At 42.3% G+C, this 17393-nt stretch overlaps 1 protein-coding gene across 2 annotated transcripts in view; it reads left to right on the top strand.

Moving 5' to 3' along the window:
* The window catches only part of LOC141129023 (myeloperoxidase-like), a 53278-nt gene that overhangs the window by 25253 nt on the left and 10632 nt on the right, over positions 1-17393 (top strand). For both annotated transcript variants that reach the window (XM_073616747.1, XM_073616748.1), the window contains exons 8-11: positions 4626-4941; positions 8636-8796; positions 12454-12706; positions 16980-17150. In XM_073616747.1, the coding sequence (XP_073472848.1) occupies positions 4626-4941; positions 8636-8796; positions 12454-12706; positions 16980-17150 (901 nt within the window). The remainder of the gene's footprint in view (positions 1-4625; positions 4942-8635; positions 8797-12453; positions 12707-16979; positions 17151-17393) is intronic.

Genomic DNA, 17393 nt, shown 5'->3' with positions numbered 1-17393 from the left:
CGTTCCTTACCAAAAAAATCCTCACTCTAGCACCTACCTATGGTAGAGGGTGCTATACTTACTAACCTTACTACATATGGGCAGCACACACCTTCCCATTGTTTCTTGTTCTTGATACTTTTAGGGCCAGTTCACACCAGAACATGGTGCAGGAAACCCGCGTTCCAATGCGTGTTTCGCACACCACATTCAGAACGCACTGCGATAGTATTTTTCAGGGGATGTCCATATTAACCACTTCAATACTGGGAGCTTTCTCCCCTTTCCTGCCCATTTTCAGCTTTCAGTGCTGTTACACTTTAAATGACAATTGCATGGTCATGCAACACTGTACCCAAATACATTTTTATAACTTGTTTGAGACTGATAGAGCTTTCATTTGGGGGTATTTAATCACCACTGAGCTTTTTTATTTTTTGCTAAACAAACAAAAAATACCAAACATTAAAGTTTCTGTTATAACATTTTGCAAATAAGTAATTTTTCTTCTTTACTGATGATCGTTGATGAGGCTGCACTGATGGTCACTGATGAGGCTGCACTGATGTGCGCTGATGCAGCTGCACTGATGTGCACTGATGGGCACTGATGAGGCTGCACTGATGTGCACTGATGGGCACTGGTGAGGCTGCACTGATGTGCACTGAGGCGGCTGCACTGGTGTGCAATGATGAGGCTGCACTGAGGCGGCTGCACTGGTGTGCCCTGATGAGGCTGCCCTGATAAGGCTGCACTGATGAGACGGCACTGCTGGACACTGATGGGCACTGATAAGGTGCCCTGATGAGGAGGCACTCACAAGGCTGCACTAATGAGGCGGCACTGATAGGTGGCACCGATGGGCACTGATTAGCTGCACTGATGGGCACCGATTAGCTGCACTGATGGGGCTGCACTGATAATCAGGGCACTGATGATACAGAGACAGTGTGCAAGGAAAGCAATGCTTATACCCAGCAAGTCTGTGTACACCTGACCAGCTGTGATTGGACTGATCACATGGTAAAAGGCCGCTGCGATTGGCCCTTTACCCCAATCTGTGATCAGCTGTATCCAAAGGACACAGTGGTGACATAGGGAATTCGATGCGAACCCCAGGGTTCCATGGACATCCTGCCAAAATTGGAAGCTCGCGCTATAGCTGTCTTTTGGCTATGATGTTAATCATACCAAAAATGCAGGTCACAAATGCAGTACATTTGCCCACATTGGATTACATGGACCAGAAGTACTTTTGGTGCGGTGCGATTTCAGCCCATTCAAAATGAATGAGCTGAAATCGCACTGCACATAACTGAATTTCACAGGAATGGACAGCTTGTTCCTGTGCGATTCCTGGTGTGAACCAGCTCTTTTATTTAACAGTTTATTAGTATCTTACTTGTTCTACCCTCCCTTGTTATAGCTATTAGGGCTCTTTCAAACAATGTGTGGCGACCTGTGTTAAAGCGGAGTTACACCAAAAAGTGGAACTTCTGCTCATTTGGTTCCTCCCCCCCTCCGGTGCCACAATTGGCACCTTTCAGGGGGGAGGGATGACAGGATACCTTATAAAAAGTTATAAAAATGTAATTTGGGTACAGTGTTGCATGACCATGCAATTGTCATTTAAAGTGTAACAGCACTGAAAGCTGAAAATTGGCCTGGGCAGGAAAGGGGAGAAAGCTCCCGGTATTGAAGTGGTTAATATGGACATCCCCTGAAGAATACTATCGCAGTGCGTTCTGAATGTGGTGTGCGAAACACGCATTAGAACGCGGGTTTCCTGCACCATGTTCTGGTGTGAACTGGCCCTAAAAGTAGCATGTTCTCAAATTTTCCACCAACAAATGTGTGTTGTTGGACTTTCCGATTGTGTGTACACAAGTCCGTCGGACAAAAGTCCAAAGTACAAACACGCATGCTCGGAAGCAGAAGCGGTTGGTCTTGTAAATTAGTGTTCGTAATGGAGAATTAACATTCGTGACGCAAATTATGAAATCTCCAAATGCAACGCACATTCTCTTCTTCTTTAATGGGATAATAATGAAGCTGCTTTGCTGGTGATACTGATGGAGTTATTTCAAACAAATTTTCAAAGGCTTTTTTTTTCTAGTGATATCAAGAATAATATTATTATTTTTTTTTTGTTTTATTTTGTGCAAGTTACCACAACACCATTATCCTGTAGTTTTTAAGAACAAAGATACAACTATGTTGGTGTCCCTTGTTAATTTTATATTGTATTTTTTAAAATGTAACTGCCTACTCCCAAACTGTCATTTGAAATAAAACACATAGCCAACTATTATTCTACACAATTTTTTTTTATTGTGCATTAAAAAAAAAAAAAAATAGACATGCTATCTGCCAATAGAAAATAACCAAAAAGTGCATTCTAGGCATCCAAAAATATAAAAAATTTACCAAATCAAATCATTATTCAACCAAAAAAAATAATGTCAAAGCAATAACTCCAAGGCCAATAATAAATAACACGTTATCTCCTCCGATTCCACAACATGGCTGGTTGACACACACGAAATGAAAAGCGATAAATGAAAAATGCAAAAAGAAAAGCACAAATCAACACTCACTTCTACTAACACGAAATTAGCAGAAGGAGCCCAAAGGTTGGCGCTAAAGAGCTGAAAAAACACGTAGTACATCTAATACGTCACTACGTTCTTAATCGTTGGCCAACATTTGTGTGACCGTGTGTATGCAAGACAAGTTTGAGCCAAACCCTTCGTTCAAAATTCCACGTTTTCGTACACACCGATCGTGTGTACGAGGCTTAACAGTAAGGCCTTCATCCAGGGGAAATGCTTTTTCTATTTATTGATGAAAAACTTTAACAGGAATGGGGTTTAGGGTCACAGGATACTCCAAAATGATAATAGCCACCAACGGGAGGACAAACTTCTTAGTGGAAAATTCCTACAGGAGCAGACACACACACAGTCCCAAATCAGGTCTAAGGCTGACAATACACTATACAATTTTCTTGTACAATTTTCCTTTAGATTTACCAAAACCATATAATATGAGGTCAAACCTAAACACTTTCCATTTATATATGATCATGCATGCCCTTTTTTCCTAGATACACATAATATAAATGGATACTAACATTTATAGGTAAAGTTGATCTGATTGCCTTTTGGGGGAACATGAAGGATTTTTTTCTCCTGCTGGAGCAAATTGGATCATGCTTTGCTGGGGTTTTTCACCTTTCTCTGGATCAACTGTGGGTATAGGATTGTATTTTGTTTTTCCTTCTATTCTATAGTTGAACTAGTGTCTTTTTTCAACCAAACACAATGTATGTAACTTTGTATATACATAGCTACATAATTACATACAGTAACTACAGAATGTAAATCTAAAGGAAATTGTATAAGAAATTTGTATGGCCAGCTTTACTCACGATGTCCCAGTAGATGTCTGCCACTCAACTTCCACAGGTAGATCCTTAGGGCTAGTTTACACTTGATTCAAAACAAGGCTTCAGACAGGCGTTGTTAAAGCTCTCTGAATGCCAGTCAATGCCCCTGTCACTAAATAAAATGGTTAGCTTACAATCCTGTTTACACCTTGCTTTTGCTTTGCTTTGCTTCATCTTCGCTTCAAAAATTATACCCCATGTCGCTTTAGTGGGGCTTCAAAGCATCTTCAAAGCCTCCATAGAACTCTATGGCAAAGCTCACTTGAAGCACCTGAAGCTTTTGAGAGGCTTTAATTCAGCTTTAGCTTCCCTTTGTTTTGGAGAAATTGCAGACATGAGATATTGACACACCCACACAGGGAATTTGCCAAGCTTCAAAAGAGCATCACTGAAGCATCACTCAAGCTTTACTGAAGCATCACCAAAGCTTTCTTCTAAGCACCACCGAAGCTTCATTGAAGCACCACTGAAGCATCACAAACACATCATAAAAGCATGTTGAAGCGGTAGGCGCTTTGATGTGTGTTGAAGCCGAAGCAAGTGTAAATGAGCCCTTAGTGAGGGCTATAACAGATCCTTTTTCAGACCAGGACTTCAGGACAGTGCACTCCAGCAAAATCCATTAGCAATTTTCATCCAGGCCCTCAGCCCAGTTCCTGTTGAGGCCCAGACTTTTATTTCTTGTCCAAGAAAATCTCCTAGGGGCAGCAGCTCCAGGAGAACTAGAACCCTTCCTGGAGAGGAAAGAACACTCTGGAAAGGCCTTCCAAACATTTATCAACTCCCCAGCCACCGTCTGGACTCGTCCTTAAAGTGATTGGCTCGGGCATGATAAATATTCATACTGGTTATTTGACTCTCTCTACCCTACATTCCGAGAAGCTTTTTCCAGAAGCAGGTAAGAGCAAACACTCAGCTTGGAAACACTGACCAGACAAACCCAATAGATCACTGCCCCACTGACAGCAGTAAGGGCACAAACAAAATTTAGCCTAGCAGCCTAACTAGAGGAGGGCACTACATCTGTACCATGCCATCAGACATGATGACACTTAAGGGGAATTCAGTAAAGCCTTAATGCCAGTTTTCTTTCTAGCAGAAAAACAAAGTCTGCAATAGTAAAGAGAAATAATACTGAGTGTTTTTGTAGATACATGTGCATGTTTTATTATAAAGTAACAATGTATTTTGTTTGCAGATACCGGCAAATGACTCTAGGATAAAAAACCAAAGTGACTGTATTCCACTTTTCCGCTCAGCACCTGTGTGCAATCTGGTCACTCCTTTACGGGAGCAAATCAATGTCTTGACGTCATTTGTTGATGGAAGTCAAGTGTATGGCAGTGACTTGGCTCTTGCTACTAAACTTCGTAATACTACGAACAATCTGGGGTTATTGGCTGTTAATCGGAACTACACAGACAATGGCCGATCGTTTCTTCCATTTAGTGGAAATAATGGAGACGTATGTACCATGACGAACACATCAGCTAGAATTCCTTGTTTCCTTGCAGGTGGGTTTACAGTGGTCTCTCAATGACACTCACATTTCTTATCTGGTAACAGTTCACTGCCATTACAACTATTTCCAATAAGATCACCTCTAGACTACATTAAACACAGTGAGGATATGTGCACATGAGAATCAAATATGTTTTATTCCTTTTTTTTTTCTGTAAAACCGAGGAGAAAGCAGTTTCCATTTTTTTTGCTTTCCATCCCCAAACAAATTGCCATTCCAATGTATTTCAGGGCATTCTCATTTTAACACTGCTTTATGCTGCAGTTTTTAATTACGTGTGCATTTTTACAATTGTTTTGATTATTTTTAAAGAGAAAACAGGAAAATATTTATTGAATTTGCAAGCATTAACAAAAGTAAGGTTACTAATCCAATACTAAAGAACTTGATATGTTGTGTTACACAAGGCAGATCTGTCACAGTTCTTCATTAATTACTCCAGATCCTCTCTGCACCTTTCTATTTACAATATCCTGAGCATAGGGGGATTTCTGCCTACAAAAGTATGTCACATTGTAGAGCCTACAATGATCAGCAAGGTTGGTATCACGCTGTAGAGTGCAGATGAGCGGTTCTCAGTTCTGACATCTTGGCAGTGTGGTTTAGGTATGGGGTTGGTAGTGTTTGGTGCAACTGTTTCATACTGCAAAAGACAGGACACAGAGCAAAGATCCGGGTGGAGCTGAAGGGATCACGTAAGTATATGCCTTCCTAGAGCTGCTGTGAAGGTTATTGGGGCCCATTAATGGTAAGTACTTTATAAGCGCATTTACACTTTATTGTAAGGTGACCAGATTTTTTAAATGAAACCCGGGGACATATATATATTTTTTTTTATTGGCAAATGGCATAGGACTGTATAATACACAGATCACTGGCCACAGGGCTACATAATACACAGAGCGCTGGGCCAGGACTGCATAATACACAGAGCACTAGGCACAAGGCTACATAATACACAGAGCGCTGGGCACAGGACTGCATAATACACAGAGTGCAGGGCTACATAATACACAGAGCACTGGGCACAGGACTGCATAATACACAGGGCGCCAGGCACAGGACTGCATAATACACAGAGCGCCGGGCACAGGACTGCATAATACACAGAGCGCTGGGCACAGGACTGCATAATACACAGAGCGCCGGGCACAGGACTGCATAATACACAAAGTGCTGGGTACAAGACTACATAATACACAGAGTGCTGGGCACAGGACTACATAATACACAGAGCGCTGGGCACAGGACTACATAATACACAGAGCACTGGGTACAAGACTACATAATACACAGAGTGCTGGGCACAGGACTACATAATACACAGAGTGCTGGGCACAGGACTGCATAATACACAGAGCACTGGGCACAGGACTACATAATACACAGATCGCTGGGCACAGGGCTACATAATACACAGAGCGCTGGGCACAGGACTGCATAATATACAGAGCGCGGGGCACAGGACTACATAATACACAGAGTGCTGGGCACAGGACTGCATAATACACAGAGTGCTGGGCACAGGACTACATAATACACAGAGCGCTGGGCACAGGACTGCATAATACACAGAGCACTGGGCACAGGACTACATAATACACAGATCGCTGGGCACAGGGCTACATAATACACAGAGCGCTGAGCACAGGACTGCATAATACACAGAGCGCTGGGCACAGGACTACATAATACCCAGAGCACTGGGCACAGGACTGCATAATACACAGAATTCTGGGTACAGGACTGCATAATACACAGAGTGCTGGGCACAGGACTACATAATACACAGAGCACTGGGCACAGGACTACATAATACCCAGAGCACTGGGCACAGAACTGCATAATACACAGAATTCTGGGTACAGGACTGCATAATACACAGAGTGCTGGGCACAGGACTACATAATACACAGAGCACTGGGTACAGGACTACATAATACACAGAGCACTGGATACAGGACTACATAATACACAGAGCGCTGGGCACAGGACTGCATAATACACAGATTGCTGGGCATAGGACTGCATAATACATAGAATTCTGGGTACAGGACTGCATAATACACAAAGTGCTGGGCACAGGACTACATAATACACAGAGCACTGGGTACAAGACTACATAATACACAGAGCGCTGGGCACAGGACTACATAATACACAGAGCGCTGGGCACAGGACTACATAATACACAGAGCACTGGGCACAGGACTGCATAATACACAGAGCGCTGGGCACAGGACTACATAATACACAGAGCACTGGGTACAAGACTACATAATACACAGAGTGCTGAGCACAGGACTACATAATACACAGAGGACACTTCTGCCCCCACATCCATAGCTCACCTCTGCACCTTTCTCTCACAGATTTTCTCTGCAGCCACCTTTTAGCCCTTTCCCCACAAGAGCTAAACTCTCCATCTCTCCAAGCAGCCGCATCAGCTCTGACCCATGCTCCCCCCTGCCCTCACCTGTGTACAAACATCCCCCCCCCCCCCCCCATCTGCTCACCACCCAGTCTCAGCCCTCCACACAGTTAATTTTTGACTTTGCCTCTCCTCCACTGAACAGCAGCAGGAGCGGCAGTGGGATTGTCCAGCAGGGGACGTCAGCATCTGAGCCACCAGACTATTTCTCAGCCAGCATGGGATGCCCTGTCTACGTTAAGCCGATGTACTGTCAAATTCTCCAACCTGTCATAAACTCCAACTACTTAACTTCCGATCTCTTTAAACCAGCAGTAATTGGAGTTTTTAACGAACTGGTGGTTGGACACAACAATGGCAACCGAATAGAGTCTGGTGCAGGATATTATAAGCGGAGATTCTTACTCCGCTCCAATACTAGCCAACAAAATGGCCGCCTCTGAGGCGGTGACATTTTTGTTCTCGTTAGCTGCTGTGCTGTTAAAACAGCTCATCTTCCTGTACCAGACTCTATTCGGTTGTTGGTGTTGTGTCCAACCACCAATTTGTCAAACTCTACAATTAATAAGGGTTTAAAAAAACCAGAAGTAACGTTTTTGGAGTTTCTGATGGGTTGGAGAAATTGACAGAACACCGGCCCTGAATCCGGGGACAAAAGCAGGGACAGACTTGGTCCAGGGGCAGTGTCCTCAGTCCAGGGACTTTCCTCGGAAACCGGGGATGTCTGGTCAACCTACATTATTGAGGACATGGGGGGTTATTTGCATTACAAGTGCACTGAAAGTGCAGTTGGAAATGCAGTCGCTGTAGATCTGAGGGGGACATGCAAGGAAAATAAAAAACAGCATTTTCGCTTGCAAATGATTGGATAATAAAATCAGCAGAGCTTCCCCTCATTTTAGATCTTCCCCTCAAACCTACAGCGACTGCACTTCCAAGTGCACTTGCAGTGCACTTGTAGTGCAAAGTGGATTTGCCTTTAGTAAATAAACCCCATTGTGTATACATTTTTAGAAAGCGACTTTCGTTACCAGTGATTGAAATTCAAACTCATGCATATGTGTATGCCCCATGCATGAAGAAATCACAGCAGTACAGTATTTTCTCGAACACATTTGTATGTTATTTTAAATCCTCACAACCCATTTGGGGTTATATGCCATTATAAATACAGTTTGTTGGAGCTATTCTTTAAATTCACCTAGTATAATATCTAAATGTCAGTCTGTTTCCTAATTAATTTTACCTTTTACAGGAGATTCTCGTGTGAGTGAACAGCTTGGTCTTACAACATTTCACACACTCTTTGTCCGGGAACATAACCGTATTGCCACTCAGCTTAGCAAATTAAACCCTCATTGGTCTGGGGAGAGGCTGTACCAAGAGGCCCGCAAGATTGTAGGGAGCCTTTTACAGGTGTGTTACTATACTGACTCCAAACATTGTGATAGTGACTATTTCTTCCTGAGACCTCTATACTTGAATGTGGTCTGAATATAACAGAGACAATCACTGTGGACAATCTTCATCATTTAGGTGAGCTAAGCAAGCATTTGGAATTCACAAATGTCTTTCCTGTATGCAGAATGCTAAGGCAATACAATAAGATGTGGTAGACTTGATATAGAAGTATTTTAAGACAGTAAAAAATTAGTGTTTATTTTACTAGCCCCAATGTGTGTCTTGAGAGGAGGAACAGAAGCCCACACAAAAAAGAGAAAAGGAAAACAGAAAATAACATGCAATACAAAAAATTGTCACAAGATGGCAGCATACAAAAACAATTAACTAAAGAACAGTGTAGAGTAGACCAGTGGATCTCAACCTCAGTCCTCCCCCAACAGGCCATGTTTTCAGGTTTTCCTTTACTTTCCACAGCTGCTTTAACCACTTCAGCCCCGGAAGGATTTACCCCCTTAATGACCAGGCCATTTTTTGCGATACGTCACTGCGATAATTTAACTGACAATTGTGCGGTCGCGCGACGCTGTACCCAAATAAAATTGATGTCCTTTTACGCTATAAACAAAAAAAGGCCGACAATTTTGAAATACTTTCTGCTATAATACATATCCAAAAAAAAAAAAAAAGATAAAAAAAGAATTTCTTCATCAATTTAGGCCAATTTGTATGCTGCTACATATTTTTGGTAAAAAAATCCCAATAAACGTATATTGATTGGTTTGCGCAAAAGTTATAGCGTCTACAAACTACGGGATGAATTTATGGACTTTTTTTAATGGTTTTCACTAGCGATTTTTAGCGAGACTGCGACATTGCGGCTGACAAATCTGACCCTAAGTAACACTTTTTGGGGACCAGTGACACCAATGCAGTGATCAGTGCTTAAAAAATGCACTGATTACTGTATAAATGACACTGGCAGGGAAGGGGATAACAACAGGGCGATCAAAGGGTTAAATGTGTTCCCTCAGTGTGTTTTCTTACTGTGTGGGGGAAGTGCTGACAGGAACAACATAGAGATTGTTGTTCCTGATCACTAGGAACAGCAGATCTCCATGTTGTCCCCTGTCAGAATGGGGATCTGCCTTCTTTCCTAGGCAGATCCCCGTTCTGCCTCTCTGCACCGCGATTGACCTTCAGACATTGGGTCCGCCGCATGGACTTCTCCTCCGTGAAGCAGGCACACGCACCCACAGTATCTATTTCAGGAAACAATGTACAGGTATGTTGTTTCACGCATTAGAGCCGCCCTGCTGCAGTATATATGTGGTGGGCGGTCTTTAAGTGGTTAAATCAATATCAATGACATGGTATTGATAAGAGCTATTTTATCTAAAGGAAGTTCCCAAAACATGGCCTGTTGGGGGTACTTGAGGACTGAGGTTCAGAACCACTGGATAGACTGTATACACAAATGCAACTGCATTTTCCATATACTGCAGAGGCAGCACTGTTACTCTAACCACTTGACCACCATAAGATTTATGACTAGGTCATTTTTTGCTATACTGCACTGCGTTATTTTAACTGACAATTGTGCAGTCATACAACGCCGTACATAAATAAAATTGATGTCCTTTTTTCCCCACAAATAGAGCATTCTTTTGGTGGTATCTTATCACCGCTGCGTTTTTTATTTTTTTCACTCTAAACCAAAAAAAGACAATTTTGTGGGGGAATTTTTTTTTTTTTTTTTACTTTCTGCTATAAAACATATCCAAAAAAAAAAATAATTAAAAAAATCAAATTTCTTTATAAATGTAGGCCAATATGTATTCTGCTACATAATTTTGGTACAAAAAATCCCAATAAGTGTATTGTGCCCAGCACCCACAGATCGGCTTCTGCTGTGAATATTCACAGCAGAAGCGGCCCACTGGCGGCGGGCGTGCGCCCCAAGTACAGGATCGCATATATATGCTTGATTCTGTGCAGGAAGGTCATCCCGAAGCAGTATGTGCAAAGCGCTGCGTAAACTGTTGGCGCTATATAAATCCTGAATAATAATAATAATAGTATGTTTGCTATGGGGCAGTCCAGAAGTCGTTAATGGGCTGCAGTTATCAAAGTAGATGATAATTTAACTGAATGTTTTGTCCCATAGTCAACAGATAATTTTAGAGTTCAACTGGACCTTCAGTTTAAATCAGCTAAATACTTTCAGATGCATGAAAACAAAAGGTGTGCAAAGTCTTCCAATTTGTTTTCTTTAGAAAGCAGCCATAGCATGAGTAGAAAAACCTGTTCCCTGCCAGCAAGCTGCAGAATAAGACCCTTGCTTTCTGTGTGAGGCAAAAGACTCTCTGCTGAGGTCCAACATGCTCTCTGCTGAGTAAGAGCTCTCTATTTAGCAGATAGTATGAGCTGACTACAGAGAACTATAGAGACCAGTGCATTGTTCCACACTATCATGCCCTGAAGAACAGTAGCTGTTTAAACCCACAAACGTTGTTGGAATTTAAAAATACACAAGATTCTGAATAAAATTAAACCTGTAATTCATATGCTCTGCTTTTTGCACGTTCCCTCCTGCACACCTAGTCTATAATTGAGTTAAGAACTGACCTTCAGCATCTCTCCTGGGAGAGCTGCCTAAGATTAATTATTATCTTTACCCTGCTTAAAGCGGAGCTCTGCCCAAAAGGTCGAAACTCTGCTTGTCTGCCTCCCCCCTCTGCTGCCACATTTTAGCACCTTTTGGGGGGGAGGGGATAGGTACCTGGTTTTGACAGGCACCCGCTCCCACTTCCTGGGCCAACTGAGCCGGAAGTTCACAACCCCCCCCCCCTCCCCCCGTAGCTGACCTCTTCACAAAGCGCAGCATTCTCCGCACATGCACAGTAGGAAACCGGCTGTGAAGTACTGGTTTACTTTAGTCAAAATGGCAGCTTCAGCACCCGATAGCTGATTGAAAAATTGGCTCAGGTAAGGACAACGCTGAATTCTTGGACAGGTAAGTGCCCTAATATTAAAAGTCAGCATCTTCAGTATTTGTAGCTGCTGACTTTTAATTTTTTGAGGGGGAGCCCGGAGCTCCGCTTTAAGAACTGACTGAAAATACTAAATAAAAAATCCTGCGCTCCACAACTTCCTTCTGCTGTAAGAAATTAACACCTGACAGGGGTTCTAACCTTTCTGGAGAGCGGTTCAGTAATGAGTGTCTGCAGGCAACAGTGAAGCATGGTGGAGGTTCCTTGCAAGTTTGGGGTTCCATTTCTGCAACTGGAGCTGGAGATATTGTCAGGATCAATGGTGTCCTCCATTCTGAGAAATAAAGGCAAATACTTACTGTATCCATCATGCCATCAGGGAGGCGTGTGATTGGCCCCAAATGTTTACTGCAGCAAGACAACGACCGCAAACATACAGCCAATGGCATTAAAAGATATCTTCAGTGTAAAGAACGGCAAACGGTGGTCACACCAAATATTACTTTGAGGATTTCCCTTCTTTTCATTTACTTTCCATTTTGTTAATTGATAAAAATAAACTATTAACACTTCTATTTCTGAATATATATTTAATTCCTTTGTATATCTCTCTCTGTCTTACTGTCCATGTGTTTATGTATGTGACTTATTTTATCTATATATATTTTCTCATTAACAGAAAATAACATACAAGGATTGGCTTCCCCTATTGCTGGGCAGTGAGATGTCTCATGTTCTACCTCCACATATCGGTTATAATGATGAGGAGGACCCAAGAATATCAAATGCATTCACTATTGCTTTTCGTATGGGGCACACTCTGGTACATCCAGTGGTGTATCGTCTAGGAGATGGATATCGGCCCCATCCAACAAATCCTGCTGTCCCCCTTCACCAGACTTTCTTTTCCACATGGAGGATAGTAAAAGAAGGTAAACTGGCCCATTATGATAATGTTACTTGTCAGCTTGTAGGTGGGGTGCAGCGGCAATAACACATACAGTCCAAGTACAATATAAAGAACTTGTATTGAAGTAATGCAAAGACAGTTCACAACAAACCCCATGGGAAGACATTCGAACCGGGAACACTTACGGGTTCCAACAGTGTGTAGAGAGCAGGTTTCAGACGAACCAACAGCACATGTTAGGAGGGGCAGAATGTGACCTGGAAGTCTCATGTTCAAGCGGGAAGATATCCAGGGACGTTGCTTTTCCTCCACTTCAGAAACCTATCCCTGCTGCTAGTTCTATCCCTAACAGATGGGGTACCTGTCCCTACTCTACCCACTTGCGAACGCGTGCCAAGCCTGGGAGCCAGGGTCGTAAAGTAGTTTTAAATGCTCAGTAGTATTTACCTTCATTCATAGCATGCAAACAACCTTCTCTGTGCAGCAGTGTCTTTCTCCAGCCTTGCTGCTGTCAATCACAGCCAGTGAGCCAATAAGGAGAGAGAGGGGGCGGGGCGGAGCCACAGGTCTGTTTGTGAAAGGACACGCAGAGCAGCAGTTCAGGAGTGTGTCTGGTCGGGTGCCCCCATTAGAAGCTGCTCTGGGAGCATTCAACAGGAGGAAAGGGATCAGGAGCATCAGCGGGGGACCCGAGAAAAGGAAGATCAGGGCTGCTCTGAGCAAAACTGCTACACAGAGCAGGTAAGTATAACATTTTTTTTTTTTTAATGCCTTTAGTATCACTTTAAATAGGCTCTGCTAGACACAAGATGGCTGCTGGAGTTACACAGGGTGACAGCATCCAATCGGATAGCTTCCCTAGTGACCCAGGAAACCATAGAGGAACCATGTTCCACTTGACTTCCTCTCCAACTGTAATACCGCTGTGGATGAGCGCCCCCTACAGTAAAGAAAGTAGACTGCACCTGCCTACAAGCTTTTTAAGTAATCTGTTCTATGCACTAGTTTTCTCATCTTTATAAAACAGAGCTTGCGCTAAAAAGCAAGGTCTGCTTAAAACATCAGACCCCCACAAATATTAGTGACAATAAACTTAAAAAAGGAAACCTGTGGGAGGAAAGGTTATTCCTTAATTTTACTTCCTCCCCCAGCCCTCAGATGAAGATGACATCTCCATCTTTCCAGCAGGTTCTGGGAAATGCTGAGTAATCCAAAACTAACGAAAATGCACTCTTGCACTGTGCTAGGTCGTCTTCTCCTAAGATTAGGGATGATCAGCATTTCCCAGGATCTGCAGTGTGGAACCTGTGGGTAAGGTAACTATTGTGTATCTACTAAGTTTTTTCCAGCATATTTTTTTAACTTTTATTGATTTTTTAAGCAAAGCTTGCTTGTTTGTGCAACATCTGCATTAAAGTATTTACCACTTTATAGGAGCCGATGTTTACTATGTACAGTACTTCCTGGTGGGTCATCTAATCTGAAGTGTACCTTGAGAATTTAGACCAATTACCAGTGCCCCTAACTGCATGTAAATGGTTTCCAAACCATCCCACATGTTTTAAAATGCCTGATATCTATTTTATGTACAATTTATTATTTTTGAAAACTGTTATCATAAATTTACCTAAAGAAGAAGTTGCCCTCCCTTGAATCTGTCAGTGTCCCATTGGTTTAGAAACAATTGCTAGAGCACTATATGCAATTTATGAAATTAGAGTAGCACTTTGCAGAAAATTTAATTCAAAATATACAAAATATAATTCAACCTCCCTGGCGGTAATCCAGAGTGTGGCTCGGGGTGAATTTTCATTACCAAAAGCGGTAACCCTGAGCCACACTCGGGATCGCATTGCAATATCCTGGGAAAGTTAATTACCTTGTCCCCAGGATCCTGCAATGTCCACAGGCTGTGTACTCCGCCCGATGTACTGTGTGCCGGGCTCCTTTCCCTGCAAGCGTTGCAACGCATGGGGACGGAGCCAGGCGCCAAATTAAAAAAGTACAAAAAACAAAACACATACAGTACACTGTAATCTTACAGATTACATTACTGTATCAAATCATTTCACATTCCTTTTGTCCCTAATGCTTTGTCCAGTGCCCTGCATGTAGTTTTATATTATATATACTGTTCTTTCTGCCTGGAAACTGGAGAATGTCCATAGCAACCAAAAAGTGTCCCTTTACATTAAAAGCGGTTTTAGACCAGCTAAAAAACAACAATAATAAATTAGAATCAGTTGCAGAATTGAGCAATAGTGATCCGTGGGGAAATTCGTCATCAGACACTGAGAGTAACGACAGCAACAATTCTGCAACTGAGCAAATGTCAGTGTTTTTGATTTGATTACATGATTGAATACATTTTATTATTATTTTAACCCCCTTAGAGCTGACCGTACGCACATATGTGGCCTCCGCTTTCAGGGGTTATACCGGGGGAGATGCATGCAGCTGCAAGCATCCCCTGGTACCGTTTTTTAGAGTGGGCGGTTGGCTCTTTAGGGATAACAACTGATGCGGCTAAAAGTCGCTCGGTTGTCATCCTGAGGGAGCAGGAGGGGACATCACCCCCTCCCGCCGCCTTTCGCCGATGTTCCCGGGTCTCCCTTTCCACCGGGAGACCCTATGCGCGATCCGGCACTTCCACTGGCTAGAGAGAGACTGAATCAAAGTCGGAAATAGCTTGATTCCAGTCTCCTATGTGTAAACACGGAAGCGACGTCACAACGTCCTTTCCGGTTTACTCGGCTGCCAATGGCGCCAAATTAAAAAAAAAACTACACACTTCAGAATTGCAGTTTTTGGCGATCCGAATACTTTGAAGTGCAAAGGAGGGATTTGGGGTCTTTTAGACCTCTGATCCCTCCATAAAGAGTACCGTCACAAGGGATGTTTACATTTCTTGTGACAGCAATAAAAGTGATCAACATTTTTTTTTTTTTTTTTTTTACAGAGACAATGTAAAACAAAAAAAATAAGAAAAAAAAATTTTTTTTTTAAAGCGCCCCCCGTCCCCGGAACCTCGCGCAGCAAAGAAAACCCATACGTAAGTCGCGCCTACATATGTAAACAGTGTTCAAATCACACATGTGAGGTATCGCCGCTATTGTCAAAGCGAGAGCAATAATTCTAGCACTAGACCTCCTCTGTAACTCTAACCTGGTAACCGCTAATTTTTTTGACAGTGTCACCTATGGAGATGTTTAGGTACCGTAATTTGATGCCATTCCACGAGTGTGCACAATTTCAAAGCATGACATATTAGGTATCTATTTTACTCGGCATAACATCATCTTTCACAATATACAAAAAAATTGGGCTAACTTTACTGTTTAGTTTTTTTTTTTTAATTCATGAAAGTGTCTTTTTTCCAAAAAAATTGCGTTTGAAAGACCGCTATGCAAATACCGTGTGACATAAAATATTAAAACAATCACTAATTTTATTCTCTAGGGTCTATGCTAAAAAATATATATATATAATGTTTGGGGGTTCTAAGTAATTTTCTAGCACAAAATAGGGATTTTAACTTGCAAGCAACAAATGCCAGAAATAGGCTTAGTCGTGGAAGGGATATTATTATTTGTTATAATTATTTATAGTTATCTATTATATTATAATTTATGATTTTGTGTTTCAAACTTTATCATACCCGGGATGTCTAGTAGACTCTTGTTTTTGACAGATTTAAGTGAGTTAATCCTAAGAATTACAGTCGAAATTACATGCGAAACAATGTACCGCTTTGAGACGCAAAAATCATATCGCCAGGGAGGTTCACCTTAATGCATGCATTAAGTTAAAAAACCTTCAGTGTGCTGCTTTTCCCTCAGACCCCCCCCATCCCCATACTTACCTTAGCCCGATCTCGATCCAGCGATGTGTACGAGAACAGCGACTCTTTCGGCTCTCTCCCTCCTCACTGGACAGAGGGGCAGAAATGGGAGTCATTGACTCCTGCTGCTGTCAATCACAGCTGAGGAGGAGGGAAGGGGGCAGGGCTGAGCTACACTCTGTGTGCCAGGGAACATACAGAGCTGGCTCGGAATTGAGCACACACAAATGTATCCAGAGCAAGCAACTTTCTATGGGGGCACTCGGCAGGAAGGAGAACAGCGCCGGGGACCCCAGAAAAGGAGGATTGGTGCTGCTCTGTACAAAACAATTGCACCGAGCCGGTAAGTATAACACATTTTTTATTTAAAAAAATAAAATGCAAAGGTTAACAATCACTTTAATATCATCTTACTTTCATTTTTTACAATACTACCGGTGTTTCCTACTTGCAGATGGAATTGACCCTTTCCTTCGGGGTATGATGGCCAATTCTGCCAAACTCAACAAACAAAATCAGATTGTGGATGATGAGCTGAGGGACCGCCTCTTTAAGATGGTGAAGCGTATTGGTTTTGATCTAGCAGCAATCAATTTACAAAGAGGGAGAGAACATGGCCTACCAGGTAACATGAAACCAAATAATGCTTTATGTTCCTAAACCAGTATGATCAAAACATCTTTTTAGGGACACGTGTTTGTATGCATTTTTTTTTTGCATTGAATAAAAATGTAAAAAATATTCCTGTCCTCAGCACCACCACCTTGCGTGTGCAAGGTAGGAGCAGATGGGATTACACAGAGAAAGCTCTGAGGCATAGAAACCCTGGCGCTAGTTAAAAATGTATATACAAATGTAAGAAATTGTA

Source organism: Aquarana catesbeiana, linkage group LG02 (assembly GCF_042186555.1).
Source record: "Aquarana catesbeiana isolate 2022-GZ linkage group LG02, ASM4218655v1, whole genome shotgun sequence".
NCBI classification, from domain to species: Eukaryota; Metazoa; Chordata; class Amphibia; order Anura; family Ranidae; genus Aquarana; species Aquarana catesbeiana.
This window is presented reverse-complemented; position numbering and strand designations above follow the sequence as displayed.